We start from the raw sequence: 26,863 nt of genomic DNA on the forward strand, positions 1-26,863 counted from the left end.
AAAACTATAAAAGAAAATTATTTTTAATGAATAGTTATGAAGAACTACAATGTATACAATGAAGTGGTCTAATTTTCAACAGCATTGTGGTTTTGGTTTTTTGATAAGACTCGTGTTAATTGTTTACGCAACTTTTCATGATAAATTATTTAAAGTTCCTTATACTGACGTTGATTACAAAGTATACACTGATGCTGCAAGATATGTAACTCTTGGTAAATCACCATATAATCGACATACTTATAGATATTCACCATTATTGGCTTTTATACTCACGCCAAATATATTTATTGATCCAAATTTTGGAAAAGTTCTCTTCTCTATAATTGACATCATTATAGTTATTTTAATTAAAGTTATACTATCAAAAAATTACTGCCCAAATAGAATTTCAAAAATTTGTGCATTATTGTGGCTATATAATCCAATGACAATAGTAATTTCAACACGAGGCAACTCAGATTCTCTAGTAGTTGTATTAATTCTGTTGACTTTATATTTTCTAGAAGAGAAATATTTTATTTCCGGGTTAATTTATGGTTTATCAGTATATTTTCGTTTATATCCAATTATATATAGCTTAGTAATATATTTATCACTTAAAACTGAAAATCATTTTATTCCTAATAGAAATCAATTAAAATTTCTGTTAGGTTTTTTTTTGTCATTTATGACTCTAACATGTATTAGTTACCTCTTTTATGGCTATGAATTTCTTTATACAAGTTTCTTTTTTCATTTAATACGAAAAGATGCACGTCATAATTTCTCTATCTATTTTTACATGCTTTACTTATTAGTTGGCGAATCTGAAAATACAATTGAACGTATTTTACGAACAATACCACTGTTAATTTTATTGATCATAGTGTCGTTTCGGTATGCAAATAAAAAACAATTACCATTTGCTATTTTAATCTTAGCCATGGTAATGGTTACATATAATTCTGTCGTAACTTCTCAATATTTTTTTTGGTATTTATCATCATTGCCTCTTTCTATACCGCATATACGAATGAGTTTAATTAAATGGATTACTTTAGGTAGTATTTGGGCTATGGCTCAAGGATTATGGCTTTTCCATGCATATTGTTTAGAATTTCTAGCATTAAATACATTTTATTCAATATGGTTCGATAGTATGATTTTTTTTGTTGTAAATATAAAAGTATTGTATGATTTGATCGTTCATTATAATAATGTACTTATATATTCAAAGGAAAAATAAAAGTATTGGATTTAAATGTTACTAATTGCTTTTATTTATTTACGTCACACATAGATGATGTAAAATAAAGTCATTAATTTTTAGTTAAGCTATTAGATTTAAATTATTTTTACTAATAAAAATAAATCAAAATAATATAAGTTTTAAATTTATATATAAAAAAAACATTATTTAATAAATATTACAAAGTAACAAATTTAGAATCAGGATAAATGGAAAAAAAATTATTTATTGATTGAAGTCTGAATTGTCTATATATGTATATACATATAAATCTAATCAGAGTGTCATTTGGGGACATTTCTTAAGTACAAGGTATTATTTGAGGACATATGTATAGTTTAGGGAAAGTCCCAAAAAAAAAATTATGTGTCCAACGTATTATTTGAGCCACTGGTCTATATATATATAAGGTATTATTTGAGGACACGACGTTGCCACGTTGTGATGAATTTATTATTTTTTTTTTTTGAAAAAAAAGGTGAAAATGAGGGCAAAGGTACGCTGTACTTGCAGGATTATTTTTTTTTCTTTAATGGGAATTTTGAAAATTGAGAGGGGGATACCAGTCCCCTATCCTCAAATAATACATTAGGATTTATATATATATATATATATACCAATTTTTTGAAGTTAATTCTAAAAAAAACTCATTTTATCGATATGAAAACATTAGAACTATTTTATTTAATTATTCATCAAACCATTTATTTTCACACATTCATTTTAGTATAATTTATATTTATAATTATTATAATTCATAAGTCATATGAAATAAAATATTTATAACATTTTAAATTTAAAACTCAAAGTCAAAACATTTTTGGAATATACGGAAAAGATAAATTTAAAATTGTTTCATAAGATAAAGACATTGATATACTTCATAATTTTTTTCTTACCGACAAAGTGACATTAATAATAAATAATGTCTTTTACCGTCAATTTTACAAATAAAAAAAGTCATTTGGTAAACACACTATTAGAATTATTCAATTTTCAAACTTTCAATTTCATTTTTAACTGCGTTGGCGATATCTGCTTTATCAATATTACTAGCTTTAAAGTTTAACCCAGATATTCCTCCATTTACTCGAGCACATTCTTTTTTATGAAGAAACCAATGAAGTCTTTGACATTCTCTATCACAATATTGAACTGCTTTGCATTTACTACATTTCTTATTAGCTCTCTCCTCACTACAAGTTACGCAACTTTGAGAATTATCGGAGAATCCACGTTGGCCATTAATTGCAGCTGAAATAATAGAAGCAGCAGGCGGTGGATCGGATCCAGCAAGAGCTGCAACCAATTGGCGAAAAATGATGCTTTCTCTGAAAGGAAACTCGCGTACTACTTCACGTAAAAATGCTTCTTGATACTCTGGAAAACCGTCAGCTTTATTACATTTTAATAAAGCTCGAATGAAAAGTTCTACTAAATCAGTTTTAGTTTTTTCATCTTTATCTTTATTGGTCCTTTTACTTGTATCTTGTTCTTTATGGTTATCATTATTTTTCTCATCATCTTTATTTTTATTTTCTTGAGACAATTTTTCCGATTCAGTTTTCTCAGTTTTTCGGGCTTCTTGACGCTTTTGACATTTTATTAATTCACCTATTACACAACTTAAATAGTGATATTTAAATGCAATTATTTCATTTGCCTCTGAACTTTTAGACATTTCTCTGTGACACATTGATTCTAAAACTTTTTGAATCTAAAAATAAAAAATTTTATTATTTAAATAAAATATATATTCTTAATTTTAATAATATTTCAATTTATAGATTCATTATTTAATTTTGAATATGATTTTAAGAGAATAATAAAGGTATACAAACCTTTGGTAAATAATCTATAAGTCCTGAACATGTTTGTAATGTCATAGCAACTCTTACTGGATGAACATTAACTTGCATAATAAATTTATGGAAAGAATCAGCAAGATGTACAGGAAGCATTGGTTCTTTTTGTAGTCCTTGTGGTTTTATATAATAATCAATATTAGCTTTTGGTATATAATTATTGATAGCTGCAACACAATTATGATTTCCAACAAATGCTGCCATTTGAGCTGCCGTCCGTCCAACACTATTAGTTGTTGTTAGCTTCGCTCCATGACACATTAGTAGATGACAAACCTCTGGATTTCCACTTAATGCTGCGAAATGCAATGCCGTATATTTGTGCTCATGTTGACAAAGATTCACGTCGGCGCCCTAAATTCAATATTAAAATCATTTATTACACTCACAATTATCATGAAAAAACAAATAAATAAAAACTTGAGAACTTTCACTGTATTTCATTATAAGATTATAATATTTTTGTTTATTTAACCTGATCAAGAAGAAGTTGAACAATTTCTTTATTTCCCTTATAAGCAGCATGCTGAAGTGGGTACATTCCATTTTTATCAACGAAATCTATTTTTATTTTATTTGCAGCAAGCAATGCTTTTAGTTCTGCAGTCTCATTATTACTTATTCTCTTAAATATATCTTTTTGTAATTCAGACAAGTTATCTGTTGTTGCTGTCATTTTGTACAACTATTTATTTGATTATTGATCGAAAAAACACAATATATTTGTCAAACAAAAAATATTACACCATAGAGAACTCTAAACGTGTGAAGTTTCTTTATTTTCAATTTTTAGTATGAATTTTTATCGTAAGAGGTCGCTACTTATTTTTACAAATAGTGACGCCGATATATCTCTATAGAGTGAGAAACGGCGCTACTTGTGACACATCAGAAAAATGAACCGACCGGGCTTCTGTAATGTATAGTGTCTTTGTTCTTTCTTGTTTATGCATCACAAGGCACATTGCCGCCAGTTGTGCGCAGTTGTGTGTTTAATATTTTTCTGTTATCGTAAAACAATACAATAAATTTATATTTCAAATTATATTGATACAATTATGGGTTAATTTGATGTACAGTAAAACCGTTATTTTCAAAAATTTTAGACCATTCCTCAGTAAACTTTTTATTTACTCGTGCGTTTCATTAAATCATTCCAAATTAATTAAATTTCTACATCTAAATTGAGAAAATGGATCAGGACAACATAGATATGCAATCAACATTGCCTGATACCCAACCAGCCGAAACATTCACTCAATCACAGCATCTAGATAGTCAATCTCAAGTTAACGAAAGTTGGGGCCAATTAATACCTTCAGTCAAATCATCTCTTGCTGGCAGAGTGGTTTTATCATCCATCCGTAAGTTTTCTCTATTATACAATTTCTAAAATATTTGCAACATAGTAAAGAAAGCTATTTGTTTTATTATGTCTAAATTTTTTATTTTGATTTATTTAATTAAATGATAAGTACTATAATTCATTTAATGTTTATAAAAATTTTTACAGAAATGACTAAAGAAATATATACATTTGGACGAGACCCTAATTGTGATGGAATATTTACAGCACAGAATATTTTAAAGCAAAATTTATTAATGGCAATAAGTAAAATACACTTTAAAATAATACGAAAAGTTATTAATAATAAAAATGATAAAGTCGTTTATCTTGAAGATAGTAGTCAAAATGGAACTTTTGTTAATAAAGTAAAAGTTGGACGCGGTAAAAGAGTTGTATTAGACAATAATGATGTAATATCACTTGCCGAAGGAGACATTTCTTGTAATTGTTTTTTTAATATTTCTCAAACTTTTTCATGAATTAACAATAACAAAAGTTATAAAGATGCTATTTTTATTTACAGTTTTTAAGTTTATTACTGAAACTTATGGGTTCAATAGTTTACCAGCACAATGGAAATCAAAATACGTAACGTTACGAACATTAGGATTTGGTGCTTGTGGGGAAGTCAAAATGGTGTATAGCAAAAACAATTTCCAAACTTATGCTATGAAAATAATTTCGAAAAAAGGACACACAACAAGTGATCGTAGAATCGCTATTGATAATTCTGATAAGATTCTAAATGAAGTTAAAATATTACAAGCTCTAAAACATGTGAGTAGCTAAATGTTAATTTATTATTATTATTATTATTATTATTATTATTATATCATTTAATTAATCATTCATAATTTTCTAGCCTTTTATAATAAGAATGGAAAAAGTTATTGATACACCAATGAATTTATACATAATGTTGGAAATTATGGAAGGAGGCGAATTATTTGATAGAATTCGTATGAATTCTGGATTAGCAGAAAGACAAACGAAATTCATTTTTTATCAAATAGTTGAGGCCGTAAACTACCTTCACAATCAAGGAATTACACACCGCGATTTAAAGGTTTTAATTGTCTTATCTGGCATAAAAGATATTTATTATTAATTATTTTTTTTAAATTACAGCCGGAAAATATATTACTAGCTTCCGATGCGAAATATCCACTAGTAAAAGTATCAGACTTTGGATTGTCGAAATTAGTTGATGCTCAAACTATGATGAAAACTTTTTGCGGCACACCAATGTATGTAGCACCAGAAATTCTAAAAACAGGAGGAAGAGGAGCATATACTAGTCAAGTAGATATTTGGAGTCTTGGTGTTATCCTTTATGTTACTCTCAGTGGATGTGTACCATTTATTACTCATAATAAAAAAATGGAACTTCATGATCAAATAATAAATGGACATTATCGTTTTAATTCACAATTTTCAACAGTTTCTCCTGAAGCAATAAATCTAGTAAGTATTAAAAATTAATTACTATCATATATTTTAAAAAAATCAAACTCAATTTAATCGTTTCAGATAGAAGGTATGATGACAGTGGACCCTTGCCGACGAAAAACAATTAGAGAAGTATTAGTAGACCAATGGCTACAAGATGGTGACATAAAAATTGAAATAAGAAGGCTTTTAAATGGATATAATAACGAAAACAATCCACCGAATGTTGATTCATCTGAAGAATTAGAGAAAAGAAGTGGTTTTTCAAGAGATCAAGAAGATTCACCCCAATTTGGTCTACGACTTCCCGTAGCCAAAAAACCTCGAATTAATTAAACCAAAATTTTTACTAAATTATTTGTGTTTTAGACATAAAAATATCACTTTCTTATCTAATTCTTATTCCTTTTTCTTTTCATTTAATGCAAATTTCAAGTTTACATTACCTTTAACATACAAAGATTATTATAAAACATTCCTAATTTTTGTTTTTTGTTGTTTATTTTTCTTTTTTTTTTTAAATTGATTTCTATGTTTTACTGATAAAAAATTTATTACAATTTAATATTATGATTATGCAAAAAAATTATTTTAATTAAAAGATATATTTATAACATGACGAAGGTACAAATAAATATTAAGTATTAGTTTAAATATAAGTTCAGTTAATAAAATTGTTCAATGTTAATTATACTGCAATTAAATAATTTTATTGTTAATATTTGATACATTTGCAAATAAAAAATATTTTTTTACATCTATTTAATATTTTTATTTTTAATTAAATTAATTAGAAAAACATCGTGTTTACATCGTGTATAAACCATGTATGTCGATATCATCATCACCATGAACCAAACGGACTAGTTTGCTGGCACAATCACGCGTCGTCCTTACTACATATTTATTATATGTACTAAAAATTCGATGGAGAGAGGGAACAGTGCCTCTTTGAGCGACATAGATATGTGTGAAACTGTATATGTGTATGCCGGTTCATATTAAAATATGGCGGATATTGAGGTATGTCTGTCACGTGGAATTCTTGAAATTGTCAATTGGTAAAGCTATAAATTTATATAATTGAATTATTTAATTTCAGTTAGCGAAAGCGTTAAAAGATCTACCAAATCGTATCCAAACTTCACGTAAAAAAGAACGACAGCAAATTATACAAAATGTTATTCATGTATTGTCAAATCCTGGTAAGTTTTACTGGTTTACTTATTCAATTTAATCATTTAATGTTATTTTTTTTTCATTAATTAGTAATATATTTTCATTTAAATGAACCTATGTGTTATAATGTTTAATTAAATTGAAATTTATCTCTAAATAAAACATCATTTTTAACCTTCAACATATGCTGTTAACTTTTTTAAGACAATAACTTTCCATAATTTTATTTATAGGCATTACTGAAAAAGTCGTTATCGGGTTGTGTAAAGTTATATCAATTACTCTTCATCGATATAAAGACACAGCATCTCAATCTTATGTGAAAAAATTAATAAGTGCTTTATTAAATCATCATCAAGATTTCACAATAAAAGCTATGGCTAATATTGTTGTAGAGCAAGCTTTATGGCATCAAAGTGTAATTCCGACGTAAGTTTTAATATTTTTTTTTACTAATCGTATCGAAAAGAAGAGTTATTTTTATTAAATTTTAAAAGTTAAATGTTTATCGAATGTGAAAAATTTTAAATTAGATATTATTTTTTACAGTTTAAGCACAGCACTAACTGCATATCTTACTTTGAAATGGACAAATCTGGTTATTCATTCAATCAACACAAATGAATTTGAGAATCATTTAGAATGTCTTAAATTGATAGAATCTCAAGCAATGTTGAGTGCAACTGTTTTAGCATGCAATGATCGTAAGCTAAGTAAAAAAGTTTATTCTCTTTTCATTCATTTATGGAAAAGTAAACCAGGCATCGAAAAAATTTATATTAATAATTTATTAAAGTTAGAAGCAAGTAATGGAGTTATTGTTCTTTCAAGTTTATTAATTCAACATTTGGTAAATGAAAAAAAAGATGATATTATAGATTCATTTAAAACTAATTTAATGGGAGTTTTTGTAAAGGTTTGTATTAGTTCAAAAAAGAAACCTGCACTTTTTGTAGTTGATGCAGCAGTTCCGTTTCTTCGACGACTAACTCATGATGATTTTGAAAATCAATTACTTCCTGCTTTACAGAAAGCAATGTTAAGAAATCCTGAAATTATTATTCAATCTTTAGGACATATATTATCAGGATTAAATTTAGATCTTTGTCGATATAGTGAAAATATCAGTAAAGGACTTTTTCCTAATTTACATTCTAAAGAAGATAATGTACGAAATGATGCTGCGGATGCTTTTCGATGTTTAGCTCTTCAATGCTCTGATCCAGGAACATTAGAAAATCTTTTATCATCACTTTTTGCAATTTTTCATGGCTCAGAAGGTAAATTAACAGTTGCTACACATAAAATAACAGTTCTTCAGAGTGCTGGAAATTTAAGCTTTAATGCAGTGTCAGGAAGTAATGTCCAAAAAGTTGCAGAACATGCTTGTAATCATTTTATTCAAATTTTGGATGTTGAAGTACATGAAAAAACATTAATTTATGCATTAGAAATGATGAGTCTTTGGTGCATTAAATTTTCAAACGAAATTCCTAAAAATATTATTGAAAGTTTTAAAAAAATAATGAATGCCAAGAATTCTAGTACAGGAATCCGTACGGCTTTCATAAAACTTTTATTTTCACTTCCATTTATGTCTTCTGTTGCAACTGTTATCCCAATTTTAAATCAAGTTATCACAAAAGCTATTCAACAGTCAAATCAAGCTTCAGCCGTTACTGAAGGTCTAATATCAGCTACTTTATTACTCAAGTTAATAAATGAAGGACAAGTAGATAATGATAAACAAAGTGTTTTTTGGACTGCTATTGATGATCAAATATTTTTTTCCGATAAATTTTTAACGAGCTGTGGAGATGAAAATCTTTTTTATTTAATGCAATTTTGCAGTAATTTAATAATGGAGTTTACTGATAGATTGAATGAAAAAACTCTACAAGGAGTTTATCGAGCAATTATTGTGTGTGTTATTGCATCAAATCAAAGTACTAGACGACGATGTACAAGTCTTCTCCAGAAAATGTTGACTGGACTGAGCTTTTATGATCCTGTTAAAGCATTGATTGAAGAATTTAAAAAAATGCTTGATACATTAAAAATTCGAATGGATTCGGAAAAAGAGAATAAAGAAGATTCAAATAGTTATGATTTTAATGGACGTTGCTTAGCTGATGGATTAGTTGCTATTTGTTCTGCAACTTTTTCATGTGATTATCCAAAATTACAGCTTCTTGGTGATGCATTAATTCCTGCTCATCATCCATATATAATGAAAAATGTATCATATCTGTGGATTAAAATATGTAGAAACATGAAACAACAGCCACACGAATTTTTTGAAATTTATCAAAATGAAATACATGTAATGTTTATTGATAATTACAAACCTACACCTTCATATGAAAATGCTCTTGCTACAATAATTAACTTTGCACCAGCAGTATTACTTCCTTCATTAATAGAAAATGTCATTAATAATTTAAATGATCCAGAAATACTTAAAGTTACAAAAGATGAATATTTTATTTATCAAACACCTGAAGGTGAACTATACGATAAAAGTGTTCTTCCTGACAATGATGAAAACGATATTTTATATTCTATGAATATGAAACGAGAAAGTAAAGCTTATTCATTCAAAGAGCAACTTGAAGAACATCAGCTTAGACGAGAATTATATGAAAAAAGAAAGCGAGAAGGTAAAATTAAAGAGCAAAAATTAACCCCAAAACAAGAAGAAATTCTCAAAGCTCAAATTGCTAAAGAGCATGCAATTAGGGAAAGATTAAGTAAATTATTTTATAAAATTACTTGTGCTATTTCAATGATTAATTCAGCAGTACGAGGAAATAGTTTTAAATTATCTTTCTACATTAAAGATCTTCTTCCAGTGATTTTAGAAAATTTATCTTCACCATTAGCAGCTCCAATACTATCTCAATTGTACGTTGACCTTCAAAAAATTATCACTATGGGATCACCAGATGATTTAATTTTAAAGAATTTAATTGCTCATGTAACTCTTCGTCAACAGCAGCCTCAGTGTGACTTGGATCCTGCTTGGAATGAAGAAGAACTAGAAATAACAGTTAAAAGAACATTACATTTATTACATAATTTAACTGTTAAACAAAAATATTTGATGAATGCACCAGCATTTTGTTATATTTTTCCATTTATTACAAAAACATTACTTACTTGGCAAGATGAAGGTATGACAACTCAGGGTCTACATATTGTTCAAGAATATGCTAAACAAAGAGGGGAAGAAAACAATTGGAATGATCCAAGACATCCAAGATTATTACCCAGAAAACAAATGTTGGATCTTTTAATAGAATTAATGGGCATAACTAATGGTCGAGTTCAATCTCATGCTGTCGCTACATTCTTAGATGTTGCCTATTCTGGCAGTGGTATACTTGGAACTACTTTAGCTACTTCTGATGATATTAATTCATTAATTAGTGCCCTAGAGAATCCTCTAGTAACAGTACGAGATGCTGCTCTTCGAGCTCTAATGATACTTCGGAAAAGTTTTCCAACAGAAGAGTCTGATGAAAAATTATATCGTTTATTAATTCGACGTATTTGGATTTCAAAATTTGATATTAATGAAGAGTGTAGAATTTTAGCAAATGAAATCTGGGAAGTAAGTGAATGTATCGCAAATGGAGACATTCTCTGTGATGATTTAATTCAAGATGTAGCTCATCCAGTTGAGCCAGTTCAACAAGCAACAGCATATGCTCTTGCATCTCTCCTTACCAATAATACACATTTAGTACAAAAAATTTTAAATAATCTCCTACAATTATATAAAGAAAAACTTGCAATGATTCCACCAAAATTAAATGACTTTGGAAGAGTTGTAGAGCAACCTATAGATATTTGGGGACCTAGAAGAGGAGTAGCATTAGCTTTAACACAATTAGCACCTTTAATAAGCCCTGAAACTATTAATCAACTGATTGAATTTTTTGTATTAACCGGATTAGGTGATAGGAATGCATCTGTTCGTCAAGAAATGCTCACTGCTGCTTTGGCAGCAGTAGATCTTCATGGAAAATCAAATATTACATCACTCTTACCCGTATTTGAAGAATTTATGGATAAAGCTCCAAAAATTGGTAGTTTTGATGCTGTAAAACAATCTGTAGTCATTTTAATGGGTTCTTTAGCAAGACACCTTGATAAAGATGATCCAAGAATTAAACCAATTGTTATGAGACTTATTACAGCACTATCAACACCCTCTCAACAGGTACAAGAAGCTGTTGCAAACTGTTTACCTCATTTGGTTCCTTCTATCAAAGAAGATGCTCCAAAAATTGTTGAAAATCTTATGGATCAACTATTAAAATCTGATAAATATGGAGAAAGAAAAGGAGCTGCTTATGGACTTGCTGGAATTATTAAAGGCATGGGAATTCTTGCTCTCAAACAATTAGATATTATGACCAAGTTAACTTCAGCTATTCGAGATAAAAAAAATTATAGACATCGAGAAGGAGCACTCTTTGCATTTGAAATGCTTTGTACTATGCTTGGAAGGCTTTTTGAACCTTATATTGTGCACGTTTTACCCCATTTATTATTATGTTTTGGAGATTCTAGTCAATATGTAAGGACGGCTACTGACGATACTGCAAGAGTTGTTATGAGTAAACTTTCCGCTCACGGAGTTAAATTAGTCTTACCTAGTCTTTTAGCTGCGCTAGAAGAAGATTCTTGGAGAACTAAAACTGGTAAATTTTTTTTAATAATTAAAATTAGATTTTTCATTTATTTGAATCTATATTAATATATCGTAATAATCATGATAAATTTATATTTAATGTGTCATTTTGTTTTAAGGATCTGTAGAATTGCTTGGAGCGATGGCATATTGTGCACCAAAACAACTCAGTAGTTGTTTACCAAATATTGTTCCTAAACTGATTGAAGTTTTGAGTGATTCTCATACTAAAGTTCAAGAAGCAGGTGCAGAAGCATTAAAAGTTATAGGAAGTGTTATAAGAAATCCAGAGATTCAAGCAATTGTTCCAGTACTTCTTAAGGCTTTGCAAGATCCATCTAGAAAAACAGCCATGTGTTTACAAACTCTGTTAGATACCCAATTTGTACATTTTATTGATGCTCCATCTCTTGCTCTTATCATGCCTGTTGTTCAACGGGCATTTATGGATCGATCGACGGAAACAAGAAAAATGGCTGCTCAAATAATAGGAAATATGTATTCACTAACAGATCAAAAAGATTTAACACCTTATTTACCTACAATTATTCCAGGCCTTAAAACAAGTCTTTTGGATCCTGTACCAGAAGTGAGAAGTGTTTCTGCTCGAGCACTTGGAGCTATGGTCCGTGGAATGGGTGAATCAAGCTTTGAAGATCTTCTTCCATGGCTTATGCAAACATTAACATCAGAAACAAGTAGTGTTGATCGTTCTGGTGCCGCACAAGGTTTATCTGAAGTTGTACGAGGTTTAGGAGTAGAGAAACTTCATAAACTGATGCCAGAAATAATAAGTACCGCTGAAAGAACTGATATTGCTCCTCATGTTAAAGATGGATACATTATGATGTTTATTTATATGCCAAATGCATTTACTACAGAATTTACACCATATATTGGTCAAATTATCAACCCAATTCTCAAGGCTCTTGCAGACGAAAACGAATATGTTAGAGAAACAGCTTTAAGGGCTGGTCAAAGAATTGTAACACTTTATGCAGATTCAGCTATCATGTTGTTGCTTCCAGAACTCGAAAAAGGACTTTTTGATGATAATTGGAGAATTAGATATTCTTCAGTTCAACTTCTTGGTGATCTTCTTTATCGAATTTCTGGAGTTTCAGGTAAAATGTCAACAGAGACAGCTAGTGAAGATGATAATTTTGGTACGGAACAATCCCATCATGCTATTATCAATGCTCTTGGTGCTGAAAGAAGAAATAGAGTTTTGGCAGGACTGTACATGGGTAGATCTGATGTTGCATTGATGGTACGGCAAGCAGCACTTCACGTTTGGAAAGTGGTTGTTACTAATACACCTAGAACACTTCGGGAAATTTTACCTACGCTTTTTAGTCTTTTACTGGGATGTTTGGCAAGTACAAGTTTTGATAAACGTCAAGTAGCAGCGCGAACACTTGGAGATCTTGTAAGGAAATTAGGAGAAAGAGTTTTACCTGAAATTATTCCAATTCTCGAACGAGGACTTCAAAGTAATCAGCCAGATCAAAGACAAGGTGTTTGCATTGGCCTATCAGAAATAATGGCAAGTACTAGTAAAGACATGGTACTAACATTTGTCAATAGTCTTGTCCCTACAGTTAGAAAAGCTCTTTGTGATCCACTTCCGGAAGTAAGACAAGCAGCAGCAAAAACATTTGACAGTCTTCATTCAACAGTTGGCGTTCGTGCTCTTGATGACATTCTTCCTTCTATGTTAATTCAATTAAATTCACCAGATCCAGCAATAGCCGAAAATACTCTTGATGGTTTACGTCAAGTGATGGCTATAAAATCAAGAGTTGTTTTACCATATTTAGTACCTCAATTAACAACTCCACCTGTTAATACAAAAGCTCTTTCCATCTTAGCCAGTGTCGCGGGTGAAGCTTTAACTAGATTTCTTCATAAAATTCTTCCTGCACTTTTGACTGCTCTTTCTTCGGCTCAAGGAACCACTAATGAAACTCAAGAACTTGAATATTGCCAAGCAGTTATTTTATCAATATCTGATGAAACTGGTGTTCGTACAGTAATGGATCAGTTAATGGATGCAACAAAAGCTGATGATTCTTCGAGAAGAAGAGGAGCAGCAACTCTTCTCTGTGCATTTTGTCGAGATTCCAGAGCGGATTACAGTCAATATGTTCCTCAATTATTGCGTGGATTAATTCATTTGTTTACTGACAAAGACAAAGAAGTTTTACAACAAAGTTGGGAAGCTTTGTCAGCAGTAACAAAAACTTTGGATTCAGACCAACAAATTTCTCATTTACAAGACATTCGTCAAGCAGTTCGTTTCGCTGCATCTGATCTTAAAGAACAAGAATTAATTCCTGGATTTTGTCTACCAAAAGGTATAACTCCGATACTGCCAATTTTTAGAGAAGCGATTCTTAATGGCATGCCTGAGGCTAAAGAACAAGCAGCTCAAGGTCTTGGTGAAGTAATTAGATTAACTAATGCATCAGCTCTTCAGCCAAGTGTTGTTCATATTACTGGACCACTTATTCGTATTTTGGGTGACCGATTCAATTGGAGTGTTAAAGCAGCAGTACTCGAGACTTTGGCAATACTTCTTGGGAAAGTTGGTGTTATGTTGAAGCAATTTCTTCCTCAGCTTCAAACAACTTTCCTTAAAGCTTTAAATGATAGCAATCGACAAGTAAGATTGAAAGCGGCATATGCTTTAAGTAATCTCATTGTTATTCACACACGAGCAGATCCACTTTTCTTAGAGCTTCATTCAGGAATTAAAAATACGGATGATTCAGCTATCAGAGAAACGATGTTACAAGCTTTAAGAGGTGTTTTAACTCCAGCAGGTGATAAAATGACTGATTCTATGCGAAAACAAGTGTTTTTTTTATTAAGTTCAATGCTTGGACATCCTGAAGACGTTACAAGAAATGCAGTTGCTGGATGTTATGGTGCTCTTTTTCGTTGGTTAACACCAGAACAACTTACTATTGCTTTTAATGATCATTTATTTAATAATGATACTAACGTCGACTGGCAATTACGCCATGGACGATCAGCTGCGTTATTTGTTGCTTTAAAAGAATCGCCAACAACTATTTATATTCCAAAAGAACAAGAACGAATTTGCAAAATGATATTAACTTACTTACAAACAGACCGTGTCCAAATAACTATGAATGGAGTTCGTGCTTGCGGATATCTCTTTCAACATTTAATGCAAGAAGGATTCGTGATTCCACCTGTGATTATAACACCTTTCGTGAAAGTAAATTATAATGAAAATAAATTTATTTATATTACTTATAATAAAAATTAATTTTTCTTTTAAATTTTTCAGTCGATGAACAATAACAGTAATGAAGTCAAGCAACTTTTAGCAAGAGTTTGTATCCACTTAGCTAGAAATATTCCTCCGGAAAAAATGTCTACTGATTTATTGAAATCACTTTTACCAATGTTAGTTAATGGAACAAAGGAAAAAAATGGATATGTAAAAGCAAACAGTGAATTAGCTCTTATTGCAGTACTAAGACTTAAGCAAGGTGATGAAGAGCATCAAGTAAGTTTTATATATATTTATGATTTTATTAATAATTAGTTTAAAAGAAAATTAATTTAACTTTATCGTTTAATTATAACTGATATAAAATTACTTTACAGTGAAAATTAACTATTTAAAATTTTTAATGTAAGATATTTATATATGGAACATCATTTAATAATTAAAAATAATTGAAATTGAATTCCATTCATACTATCTTCATTTAACTAAGTAGTTGTTATATTTAAAAAAATCATTTTTCTTATAATAGTGACGTCGATTATTGCAAAAATTTACTTTATTTTTAAAATATTTCATCCTAAAAGAGACTACATACACAAATAACATTTAAAAATTCAAAAGTACCGACGTAGTATACAAAAAATTGATCAAAAAATAATAATAAAATATTTATAAAATGTTGATGAAGATTAAAAAGATTTAGTGAGTATCAGTTAGTTCTTGAAGAAAAAGAAATGAAAGATAAATTTGCATGATTATAAAATTCGTATTATTTTTAAATGGAATGTCAAGTATTCATTAACAATTTACTTTCATTTTTGTCAAATTCATTAGTAAAAATAATCGATAAATACAAGATTTAAGTAAATAGAAAATATTTATAAATTGTAGAAAGAAGTTATTAATTATCAGAATAGCTTTTTTATGATTGTCAATTTTCAATAAGCACTTTCAACTTTCCTGCATTTGAAAATAAAACATTTCATATAAATCAAATAAATATTATATTTCAATAGATTTTTTTTAATATATAAAAAAGTATTATATATATATATATATATATATATCTATATATATATTTAACAATATAATGAATAAGTATATACCGATACTACTTTCGAATAAAATGTAATTTAATTATATATTTTGTTAAAAAAAAAATTCTTTTTTTAGCGATGCATTACTTTACTGGATCCTGGTGCTCGGGAATCACTTTCAGATGTTGTAAGCAAAGTCTTGCGTAAAGTTTTATCACAACCAGAAGGAAAAATAGAAGAATTAGATGATACATTACTTACGTGAAAATTAATATTTTTATCAAAATTAAAAATTTACTTATTTCAATTAAAAGTTAATCGTAATATTAGGAAATTTAATCATTTCTATTGGTATACTCCCACATTACACTGTTTTGATTTCAATTGTAATAATTATTACTGCAATCATCAATATTGTTACTGTAATTATTTTTTTGTATTATTATTTTTATTATTACGATAATTGTCCATGTTAACGTTTAAATCATTGTACAAAAAGATCGTTGAAGCATAAATTTATAATAAAAAAATGCAACTTTTTCTATGTTGAATATTTAAATATGTGTATACATGAAATATACGATCAATCAAATTTTTGGACGTATAAACATACATAAAATATATGAATAACTACTATTACTTATAAAATAAGTAAATTTGTAAGTAATAAACAATACCTTTTTTAATCTTTCGTACTATAGTTTGGTGTTAAACCAATTTGTATACATAATGAAATAAAAATTTATGTAATCAAGCTAACAATTATAAAAATTATTCATTTGAGGAATTCGTTAATTTTAATTTTTTTTTAACTATTCAATGTTTCAAACTGTTTTCTTTTTTTTCTTTATTCTTTAAAAATAAACGGATTCAAAAAGATAAAACATCTAAACAAATATATCAATTAAAATTTTTCATATTAAATGTTTATTGCAAATAATATTTAAATTTTAAAATACTGTTAACTGTCTGATTTAATCAAGGAAATTTTAATATTAAAACATAAAATATAATATTATTGTCATTATTTTGAAAAAAATATATGCATAGAAACGAGTGTATTAAACGTATTTTGTACTAATTTGCAAATTTACAAAAAATTTCATCAAATTAAGGCAAAAAACTTTTTTCCTACTGATTACTCTGTGAAAAATAAATATTTTTTTATGATTTAGATCTTCATCGAAAAATAAGACATTTTAAATATACAATTATAATAAACACAAGAAAAGTAAATTTCTACCGAGTATCATGGCGGATCTTTTTGTCATCAGCTGTTTATTATGAAATGATTATTTTAAATTTATTATCAAGTTTTTGTAATAAATTTTTGTATAAAATCTTTCACACAATTTTCAAATTATTTATAATCATTTTTCATGAAATAACTCATAAATAAATTATATTTTGTAGAGTAAAAATTGAGGTGATAATACTTCATCATAGCGCAGCTTTTAATATATTATTTTTCTGTTGAAAAATTTTTGTTATAAATCATGTAAAATCTTTTTAAATAGAGTCCAACAAGCATCGCATGTCCTATATACACGTAAAATATTAGGATTAAGACTGTGATATTTTGCTGCCTATTTTTCCCTTTAGTTAACATACAGATTCCTTCAGCCAATCAGAAAGTGACTTTTCAGACTCTATCTCAAGGGATTTTAAAATCATGCTCAATGAGGGGTTGGTTAGGAAACAACCTCAGTATTGTGAGTGGTGAACAGTCATTTCTTAATCTGTAAAATAGTTATAACTAATCGAGTCTTTGAATAAAAAACCAATCAATTAGTAATTAAATTTTAAAAAAATATGTATCGAACTACCTTGCACTTATGGTTAACCCCACTTAATAAGACATATGAGGTTAGTTTTAAAGTGATATTCGAAATTGATATTTTGGGCTAAGAACATATAGTATTTTTGTAAAAAAATTTTATATTTTCAATATGTATTGTTGACCTTTAATAAGTCACATTTATTATTTATTTAGATTGCGAAATATCGTAACCCAAAATTATTTTTTTCAATGAAATCCAACTACTTACCAATTTGTGTCAATCATAAAAAGAGGTAATTATAAAATTATATTACAATTACATACAATATTAATAATGGCTTTTAATTTTTTTAGAACTGAATTGAGATTTAAAATATTGTCACAATCGACTATACAATATTCATCTAAAAGCGAACGAAAGTATGTGTCCATCATTATTTTTAGTATTACTGTTTATATTGAATGGTTAATAAATTTTGATTTTTTTCAAGTAGAACATCAAGTCGAAAGGGTTTTATTATCTTTAGTACGATTACGTTGGGAACATTTGGTATTTTAACTTTAGTGAAAAATAATCCAGAAATTAGAGAAACTCTGGAAAAATGGATTCCTGGCACTGATCGTACAATTAGAGTTATTTTTCAAGAAGACAATTCGCATGTTGATAAAATTTTCGGTTTTTTTAATAGTGTAAAAGACAGGTATAAATTAAAGTAATTACATTCATCGAATCGAAACTTAAATTTCAAAAATTAATAATGAATAAAAATAAATTACAGCATATTTGGTGCCGCTCAGGAAGCTGAATCAACAAAAAAAGTTTCAACTAAAAAAGAACAATTAAGTATGTGCTAAAAAATTACTTGTGCAAAATTTTAATAATATAAATTTTTTATAAATTTTTTTCAAGCACAAGGAACTGATTTAGATAATATTCCTGACCTCAAACTGAATACCAAGAGTATTGAAGAAGATGGTCAAAAAAGTTCAGATATCATAGATGGTAAATTTATTTTCTAAATAGTTACATCAATATCATAAAGTAATTTTTATCATAAAAAAAATAAAATTTATATTCTTTGTTACAGTAAAAAATGAACCTATCATTCAAAGCCCGTCACCATCAAAACCAATCAGTCTTTCAGAACTAGACAATCGATGCCATCAAATAGGAACGAGTGCCGTTAATTCTTATAATGATGCTTTTAAAATGATTCAAGATTATAACTCATATATTATCAAAATTTTGGAAGAAAATACCGTTTATTCAAAATCATCAATGTGGAAAAAGTGCTTATGATAGACAATAGATATTAAGAAAATAATTATTACAAATAATATTTACATAATGAATTTTTTTATTAGGTTGAAAGAAGCAACGGAAGAAAAGAAAAATGCCATATCGCAATGTGAAAAAGATGCAACTGATGCTTTTAATTCATTGAAAAATTTATCAAAATATCTAGACCAATTTTCTACTGATTCATCTTATACATCGTCTAAAGAAAATATAAATAAAACAATAGCAAAAATTCTTGAAGCTAAAAAAAAGTATGATAGTGAAAAGCAAACTATCAAAGTATCTGAACAGTTTTGGAAAAAAGTTAAAATTGCACAAGAAAATTTTAATGAAGAATTGGAAATTTTGTTTCCTAATTTAAAAATACATGAAAAACGTTCATCAATAAATGCGGAAATGCTTGACTTATTTATTCTTTACATGTATAATAAAGTCAACTATCTTCAAACTGAATTAGAAAAACTTGAAACTTTAGGCAATGAAAAATTAAAGTCAGTACTTATGTCATCTGGAAAACTAGAGAATGAAAATAAATTAAACGAACTTATTTTTAGAGAAGTACAAAAAGAAAGGCGACAACTTCAAAATGAATTTCAGAAAGCAGTAAGTAAAATTGCAATAATAAGCGTAATACTTTTTTGATAATAATTAATCTTAATATCTATAGTTTCTTGCTGAAAGAAAAGTATTTGAAGAAAATCTTGTTAATCAATTAAAATTACAAGCTCAAATTAATGCGGATCAAATGAAAGAAACACTAGATCTGAAGGAACAAGAAGTACAAAGAATGATACAACGTTCTTTGAGCGAACAATTAGAAAAAGAATCTAATAAGTATAAATCACAGATTGCTGTGATTGTTGGTCGTTTACGAGGATTAGATGAAGCTCTCAAAAGTTGGTTTACATAAATTCATTGTTTCCATTAATTATTATGATTAAATATATTTATAATATTTCAGTTAGATTGAATAAAGAAAAAGGTGCATCTAAAGCACAGTTCTTATGGGCTGCTTGTCAAGCTTTAGCAAAAAAACTCGAAGCAGAATCGAATAATTTAATAAATGAGCCTGTTATTAAACCATTAAAAAATGAAATAACTGCCGTCTCTAATATAGCACGTAAGTTTAATATATATACTTTCAAAAAATTTTAGATTTTTTCAATAATTACTCATCATCATTAAAAAAATATTTATTAGTAAAAGATGATGTTCTTATTCAAACAACACTTGCTGCTATTCCTAAAGAAGCTGTAGAAAGAGGTGTTTATTCTGAAGTTGCATTACGAGCACGCTTTTTACAAGTAAGATTTTACAATATTTCATTTTGTTTCCAACATATTTCTAAATTTAGTAACCAAATTAAATCAATTAATACAATTAAAATAAAATTAACTTTTGTATAATAGGTAGAACATACAGCTAAGAAACTTGCACTTGTTCCGGAAGAGGGTGCATCTTTACCTATATATTTCTTGAGTTATCTTCAAAATTTACTTATAAAAAATAATACAAATATGCTATCTAAAAAAGAACTGGCTGATGAACCTATTGATGTTAACAAATTTGATACCTACGAAATTCTCAATCGAGCTCGGTAAACATCCCTCGTTTGATATTATTAATATAAACCATTCAAATAGTTTATTATTTTTGTATCCTAATTTTATTCCACTATGGTGTTAATATTAATTGTAAATTTTCAGATTCTGGCTTGATCGAGGAGATTTCAAGATGGCTCTTAAATACATGAATCTTTTAAAAGGTGCATCTAGATCTGTTGCAAAAGAATGGATGAATGAAATGAAAATTTTGTTAGAAACAAAGCAGGCTGTAGATATATTAATAGCTTATACTGGAGCAATAAGTCTACTATTTTTGAGTAATAATGAAAAGCAGAAAGTAAGTTTCAGATAAAATTGATATTTATTATCTCTATTTTCATACAATAACATGCTCCTGACTTAAGTTATGACCTTTTTATCATGATTTTTTAAATAAATTTTGTATTATATTCTTTTTACAGGTTGTAAATTAAATAATTTTTATGAATTGTCGCGTCTATAAATTTGAATTATTGTTTGAATAACACAAAAAACGCTTTTCCGAAAAATGGATTTAACTGGACGTAGTCAACTTAATGGATATTCATAGTTATAACATAATAATCATCCAAAGTAACTACTACAATATAACATTTTAAATTGCGTTAGTGATTTTTCATCTATGTTTAGAGACTGTGAAAATTCTCTAGATAAAAATAATAATAAATTTTATTTATGGATTACTCCTCAATATTGTCATTTAGTACTTTTTATCGAAACAATTAACGGAATATATATATAATATACATCAATTTGAAATAATCAAATTGTTATCATAAACTAAACATTAAAACTATCTTAAAAATTTTTAAATTTGAATTTTTGATACCCTCAACGACAAATGATTGTGTTCAAAAGAAAAAAAAAACATAATGCGTTATAAATGTTTAATATAGATTAAATTTTAAACGTTAAATGTAGATAACTGTTGACTTTTCATTGAAAATTTTTTATGCATTGGATACAAAGTTTTTAAACTATGTACGTTCAGATCCTAACACAAATTAAATATTCAGAAGATGAAAATTCAAAAATTACACTAAATAAAAATGATTTTATTATTTTTTAATTCCTAGTTTACATAAATCAAATAAATAACAGAATACAAAATCTCTTTTCATTTTCATAATGGTGAGATATAATTGAAAGACGATTTAAAATAAGGATAAGTATAATTTGAAATAAAATTGTATTGTAAACTAGCCTAAAAATAATTATTTTACAACAAAAATATTTTTTACAAAAAAAAAATTCTATTATATGTATAATTAATAATTAACCAATTGATTAGTAAACGCAAAAAATTCATCAATAGATTTTTAAAAGATTTCCAACTGCAATGATTAAAGTGAATATGAAAAACAGTTGATATTATTAATATTGTAAAATTAACTATTGGCTATTAGCTTCCAAGTCCATATCGGACCAAACAGCTTCAGTTTCACTTTCTTCAGCAACTTCATCATTATCTGAATCAGGTAATCCATCGCCAACATCGAAAGTTGGATCAGCATTTTCTTCACCTACTGTCATGTAATATGATGATTCAAATTTTGTCGTTGTATTATCTAATCGGTGCATACCTTCTAGCGCACGTCTGTTATTCGGATCTAGACTAAAAACAATTTACCAAAAAAATAATTTAAAATATTCGTTTAAATAATCTTATTAAAAAAGTGTAAACTTATACAAACTTTAATGCAATAGCATAATGGTTGAGTGCTTTTTCTTCATTATGTATTCTAGCCCATAAATCGCCTAACATTTGATGTAATTTGCAAGTTGGTTGAATATCAACTTGTCTTTCTAGTAATTCTATTGCGGCCTCTAAATTCATTTCTTGTTCATATATTTCTGCCAAAAAATATACAGCTGGTAAATATGATTCATCTTGAGCTAATGCTTTATCTAAAAGATTTTTAGCTTTTCCCACCGAAACTGGATCTTTCATCAGTACTGAAGCATAGAGCTAAATCATGGGAATATTTTATTCAAATACAAACTTCTACATATCTTATTATAAAATAAAATTTATCCTTATATAATCAACAAATGCATCACTATTTTTTTATTAATAATAATATTTTTTATTAACTCACTGTTAATACTCGAGGAGTATGACCCAGTTGTTTACAAGCACTGCTAGCGATGTTTAATGCTTCTCTTAGCCGGTGCATTCCAACATAACAATCAACACAACCTTTATGTGGTTCATAACGGTATGGTTTTAATTGCATAGCTGCTCTAAATTGATGTAACGCATCTTGATATTTTTTTTGCTCAATAAGGGTATTTCCACGTAAGATAATTGCTTCAATATTACCAGGATTTAAATTAATTGCTTGAATAGTTAATGTATTAGCTCTAATAAATTTTCTTGATGCATATAATGTATATGCCATAGCTACATAAATTTCAGATGAACATTCATTGTTAATTGTTAATGAAGGAATTAATTTTTCTAATTCTTTTATATATTGTCCTTTGTACAAAAGAGCTGCATATAAGTCTAATCTAAAATAATTTATAAATAATAAATAAATTGAAAATACTTGAAATTAAAAAAAAAATGATTCATCAAAAGTACTTGCCCTTTACGGTTATCTGGTTCAATGGATCTTGCTCTTCTCAGGCATGATAATGCATTCTTATCATCTCCTGCATAATAATAACATTCACCCATTGTTAACAACAAATTGAAATTGTCACGTAGAAAATTAATATTATCTAAAGATTTAAAAGCTGTAATTGCATGATTATATTCTCTGCTATGCAAATAGGCATGGGCTTTAATCCAAGTATTTAGCCAATCTAGGCTTGATAAATTAGCTGATGATCCCACTATTAATGAATTAACTTCAATGCCTTTAACTCCTAGTGATAATAGACCTTCTGCTGCTTCTAAGGCTAAAGGACATTCTCTTAAAACCTCTTTATAAGTTGTAATTGCTGAACGCTCCATTCCTTGTTCGTGGAATATTTTGGCTAGAGCCATATTTATCTATGAATAAAAATATACAATAAATGAAAATATACAAAATAATAAAATATAGATATTAATAATGGATAATTATTAAAAAGTACTTTAGCTGTTCGTTGTTTGCCTGGTATACTTTGTAACACCTGCAGTGCTTCGAATTGATTCTTCATTTTCATCAAACACACGTGAATTTGATATTTAATATCATTATCAGATGTGAGATCTTTATAATTGTCCTGATTAATAGGTTTAGCTCCATTCTTGGATTTTAGTAAAAATTTTCGAAATTGTAAAGATTTTCTGTAAAATGATTCTGCTTTCCTGTAGTCAGCCAAATGTAAATATGAATCGGCACAATGAACGTAAATTAAAAATTTTGAAGTTGGATTTAATAAATCATTATTGTGATCCGTTAATGATAATACTAAGTTAGACTGTAACATAAAATTTTTACAAATGAAATCATTGAAATTAAGTTTGTTTAAAAATATTTTATTGTAAATAGAAATAATAAAAAATTATTTACATCGTACTTACTAATGAAATCACATTAGAATATAATTGTTGATCATATAAAAGTTTTATTTGATCATATAAATTTGTCATGTTTATAAATAATTAAATAACTTGAAGTATATGCTTTTAGATTCTGAATAAAATTAAGCAATTAAAGTCGATTGATCGAAATATCGATGTTTTTATTTACGACAACTCGATCCTTTCTATCGATACTTTTTATTTTTCTCAAGTGCTTAACACCATCTACCAACTGTATAAATGAAAATTTCTATCCTTAGTTATTGATGTTGACTCCATATAAATTATTGATACATATTATTTAAATAAAATGCACTAAAATTAAATAAAAAAGTATTAAAAAAAAAAATAAGAGATAATGATATCATTATTTTCCACTAGATGTGTATATGTACCACGCCAAATATCGTATTAATACTGCATTTCCTAAACCTAGACCCTCTCCTTGTTAGATAATTTCGGATCATTTTCACAATCGTGAAAAAATGTAATGTCACTATAGTAAAATAAACAGTAAAGTATGTCACTATTTCTGGCGGGGGAATGAGGATGAAAGTACAAATGAGTGAACAGTTTAAAGAAACTTTAGTAATCAATTTCAATAAGAAGTGATTGAAAGTTAAGCAAAAGTGCAGAGTACTAAAAACATTGAGCAATGAGAAAACAGTTAAACGTGGTATTTTTGTTCGTTATGCTTTTTCGAGGTCATAATGCAGGAATCACTGAAGAATTAGCACGATTTGCTAAAGGACCTATTCAAGATGCTATTGAAAGTGGAATGGCTTCAGAATTTAATAAAGATGAATGTTTATGGAGAAGAAATGATAATAGAGATCCTTGTCCGGATCCTGATATTCACATTTATCTTTATACACCTGGAAAACCCAAAAAAGAGTTAATTGGAAAACCGTCTGATTGGTTAATGATTGATTATGATCATAATAAGGACAATATTATTTTAATTCACGGATATGCTGGTAAGATTTATGTTAATACATTATTTTTGAAATTTCTAAGCAATAAAAAAATTTTTTTCGTGTCAGGTGGCGATGATACTCTTCCAGTTTCGGTTTTACGAGATGCCTATATGAACAATGGAAGTTATAACGTATTTTTAATTGACTGGAGCGCCCTTTCTGCAGCTCCTTGCTATCCCGCGGCAGTAGCCAATTTAAAACCCGTAGCCAAATGTTTAGCACATTCTTTGACCATCCTTCAACATTTAGGAATGACAATATCGAAAACCACGTGTGTTGGACATTCACTTGGAGCACACCTTTGTGGAATCATAGCCAATTATTTGCTTTTTAGAATGCATAAAATTATAGGATTAGACCCTGCAAGACCTTTAGTTCGTCCAGCACTTGGTAATAGATTGGATAGCGGTGATGCAAATTTTGTTGAAGTTATACACACGAATGCTGGATATTACGGAGAGATTGGACAAATTGGTCACGTAGATATTTGTGTAAATGGTGGAAAAGTTCAACCTTTTTGTGAAAACAAGCCAAACTATCAGTTATGCAGTCATGTTTGGTCTGTTTGTTACATGGCTCAAAGCATAGATGGTCAACAAACATTAGTTGCTGAACCTTGCTCAAGAAGATGTCCTTCAGGACCTAGAATTAATACAAGAACTGGTCAAGACTTAATTGTTGGTCAACATACACCTTCTGGATCTCGAGGATCTTTTTGTCTTACCAGTCATAAACCTCCTTACTGTCCACAAAACTCTGAAAATGGAAAAGGAGACCCAAGGTGTTGTATTCAATAATATTCGAAAAAAGCAAACTAAAGTGCTATATGTAGATATATATTTTATACATATGTCTACAACCTCGTTAATATTCACAATCGGCTTGTAACGGTACAAAAAATCTGACTGCAATAATAATTGTAACTTGTATTTCGACAAACTCGTTTTAAATTTTAAGAAAGAATGTCCGCTAAAAGTGACCATAACGGTTAAAAATATAAATTAAAGCTCATTTAATTGTTTTTCTATACAGCAACAATGAAAAATTTTTTATCAAGTTTCTTATTTTGAAATTACTAAGTACATTTACATAAGTTATAAAATATTTATTTTGAATAAATTTATTAGATACCTGTATATATTAAACACTTTAATGTATAAAATTATTTATCAATGTAAATTATTAATAAAAATGGATACGTATAACTATATAAAACTTTAAATTAATCTTTTCCATATTTTTTTTCGATATCACTACTTTTGCTATGCAATTTCATATGTCTAAATACATGCCACTGCATTTTATTATTTATAAAAAAAAAAACTGCCAATTGAGTGTAAAAAGTAACCAATTCCATAATTTTGTATAATTTTTAGAAAATAGAATATCATTTTTGAAAAACAGTTAAGTAAAATCAACAAATTATTCAACAACAGAAAAATATTTCATTAATTTATGTTTTCTTTACATCAAATATTCAATTATTTTATCACTTACTTTCTATCATTAATTAATATCATTTTGAAATGTTTGAAGTAGCCGCTATTTTGATGATAAATAACGAGTTGATTAACACCATATTTGAAACAGCCACGTGTACTTGGTTTTATCA

The 26,863-nt window shown here is 28.0% G+C and overlaps 7 protein-coding genes across 10 annotated transcripts; 5 read left to right on the plus strand and 2 right to left on the minus strand.

Moving 5' to 3' along the window:
* Positions 1-6: 6 nt before the first annotated feature.
* On the plus strand, positions 7-1,228 carry PIG-M (Phosphatidylinositol glycan anchor biosynthesis class M). Its single transcript, XM_035089584.1, has one exon. The coding sequence runs from the start codon at positions 50-52 to the stop codon at positions 1,226-1,228; it is 1,179 nt and encodes a 392-aa protein (XP_034945475.1). The 5' UTR covers positions 7-49.
* Positions 1,229-2,043: 815 nt separating this feature from the next.
* LOC118070772 (ankyrin repeat and MYND domain-containing protein 2) lies at positions 2,044-3,852 on the minus strand. Its single transcript, XM_035089582.1, has 3 exons — positions 3,572-3,852; positions 3,073-3,450; positions 2,044-2,948 (listed from the first exon to the last, which is right to left on the minus strand). The coding sequence occupies exons 1-3, from the start codon at positions 3,770-3,772 to the stop codon at positions 2,217-2,219; spliced, it is 1,311 nt and encodes a 436-aa protein (XP_034945473.1). The 5' UTR covers positions 3,773-3,852; the 3' UTR covers positions 2,044-2,216.
* Positions 3,853-4,027: 175 nt separating this feature from the next.
* LOC118070771 (ovarian-specific serine/threonine-protein kinase Lok-like) lies at positions 4,028-6,295 on the plus strand. The gene is made up of 6 exons (XM_035089581.1): positions 4,028-4,460; positions 4,610-4,885; positions 4,968-5,221; positions 5,307-5,510; positions 5,573-5,908; positions 5,975-6,295. The coding sequence occupies exons 1-6, from the start codon at positions 4,289-4,291 to the stop codon at positions 6,227-6,229; spliced, it is 1,497 nt and encodes a 498-aa protein (XP_034945472.1). The 5' UTR covers positions 4,028-4,288; the 3' UTR covers positions 6,230-6,295.
* Positions 6,296-6,829: 534 nt separating this feature from the next.
* Positions 6,830-16,576, plus strand: LOC118070770 (eIF-2-alpha kinase activator GCN1). Its single transcript, XM_035089580.1, has 7 exons — positions 6,830-6,916; positions 6,996-7,098; positions 7,306-7,501; positions 7,622-11,781; positions 11,891-15,018; positions 15,091-15,312; positions 16,210-16,576. Exons 1-7 carry the CDS (start codon positions 6,902-6,904, stop codon positions 16,336-16,338), a joined length of 7,953 nt encoding a protein of 2,650 aa, XP_034945471.1. The 5' UTR covers positions 6,830-6,901; the 3' UTR covers positions 16,339-16,576.
* A 989-nt stretch (positions 16,577-17,565) lies between these two features.
* On the plus strand, positions 17,566-21,338 carry Mitofilin (inner membrane mitochondrial protein mitofilin). 3 transcript variants are annotated; one of them, XM_035089568.1, is made up of 14 exons: positions 17,566-17,785; positions 18,067-18,146; positions 18,208-18,273; positions 18,345-18,554; positions 18,633-18,697; positions 18,764-18,856; positions 18,942-19,143; positions 19,219-19,756; positions 19,821-20,049; positions 20,115-20,273; positions 20,354-20,457; positions 20,563-20,750; positions 20,860-21,055; positions 21,180-21,338. In XM_035089568.1, exons 1-14 carry the CDS (start codon positions 17,753-17,755, stop codon positions 21,189-21,191), a joined length of 2,175 nt encoding a protein of 724 aa, XP_034945459.1. In that variant the 5' UTR covers positions 17,566-17,752; the 3' UTR covers positions 21,192-21,338. The 3 variants fall into 3 exon arrangements, with proteins under 3 accessions (XP_034945459.1, XP_034945457.1, XP_034945458.1); XM_035089566.1 differs by having other exon boundaries at positions 17,567-17,939; XM_035089567.1 differs by having other exon boundaries at positions 17,568-17,939; positions 18,348-18,554.
* Positions 21,339-21,861: 523 nt separating this feature from the next.
* Positions 21,862-24,776, minus strand: APC7 (anaphase-promoting complex subunit 7). Of its 2 annotated transcripts, none has more exons than XM_035089522.1 (7): positions 24,670-24,769; positions 24,275-24,589; positions 23,842-24,171; positions 23,349-23,758; positions 22,857-23,271; positions 22,452-22,726; positions 21,862-22,372 (listed from the first exon to the last, which is right to left on the minus strand). In XM_035089522.1, the coding sequence occupies exons 2-7, from the start codon at positions 24,341-24,343 to the stop codon at positions 22,150-22,152; spliced, it is 1,722 nt and encodes a 573-aa protein (XP_034945413.1). In that variant the 5' UTR covers positions 24,344-24,589; positions 24,670-24,769; the 3' UTR covers positions 21,862-22,149. The 2 variants fall into 2 exon arrangements, with proteins under 2 accessions (XP_034945413.1, XP_034945414.1); XM_035089523.1 differs by having other exon boundaries at positions 22,226-22,367; positions 24,670-24,776.
* Positions 24,514-26,324, plus strand: LOC118070738 (phospholipase A1 member A-like). Its single transcript, XM_035089524.1, has 2 exons — positions 24,514-25,251; positions 25,318-26,324. The coding sequence occupies exons 1-2, from the start codon at positions 24,930-24,932 to the stop codon at positions 26,046-26,048; spliced, it is 1,053 nt and encodes a 350-aa protein (XP_034945415.1). The 5' UTR covers positions 24,514-24,929; the 3' UTR covers positions 26,049-26,324.
* Positions 26,325-26,863: the final 539 nt, after the last annotated feature.

This window comes from Chelonus insularis, unplaced genomic scaffold (assembly GCF_013357705.1).
Source record: "Chelonus insularis isolate UGA/USDA-ARS -01 unplaced genomic scaffold, ASM1335770v1 contig_67_pilon, whole genome shotgun sequence".
In the NCBI taxonomy this organism is placed as follows: Eukaryota; Metazoa; Arthropoda; class Insecta; order Hymenoptera; family Braconidae; genus Chelonus; species Chelonus insularis.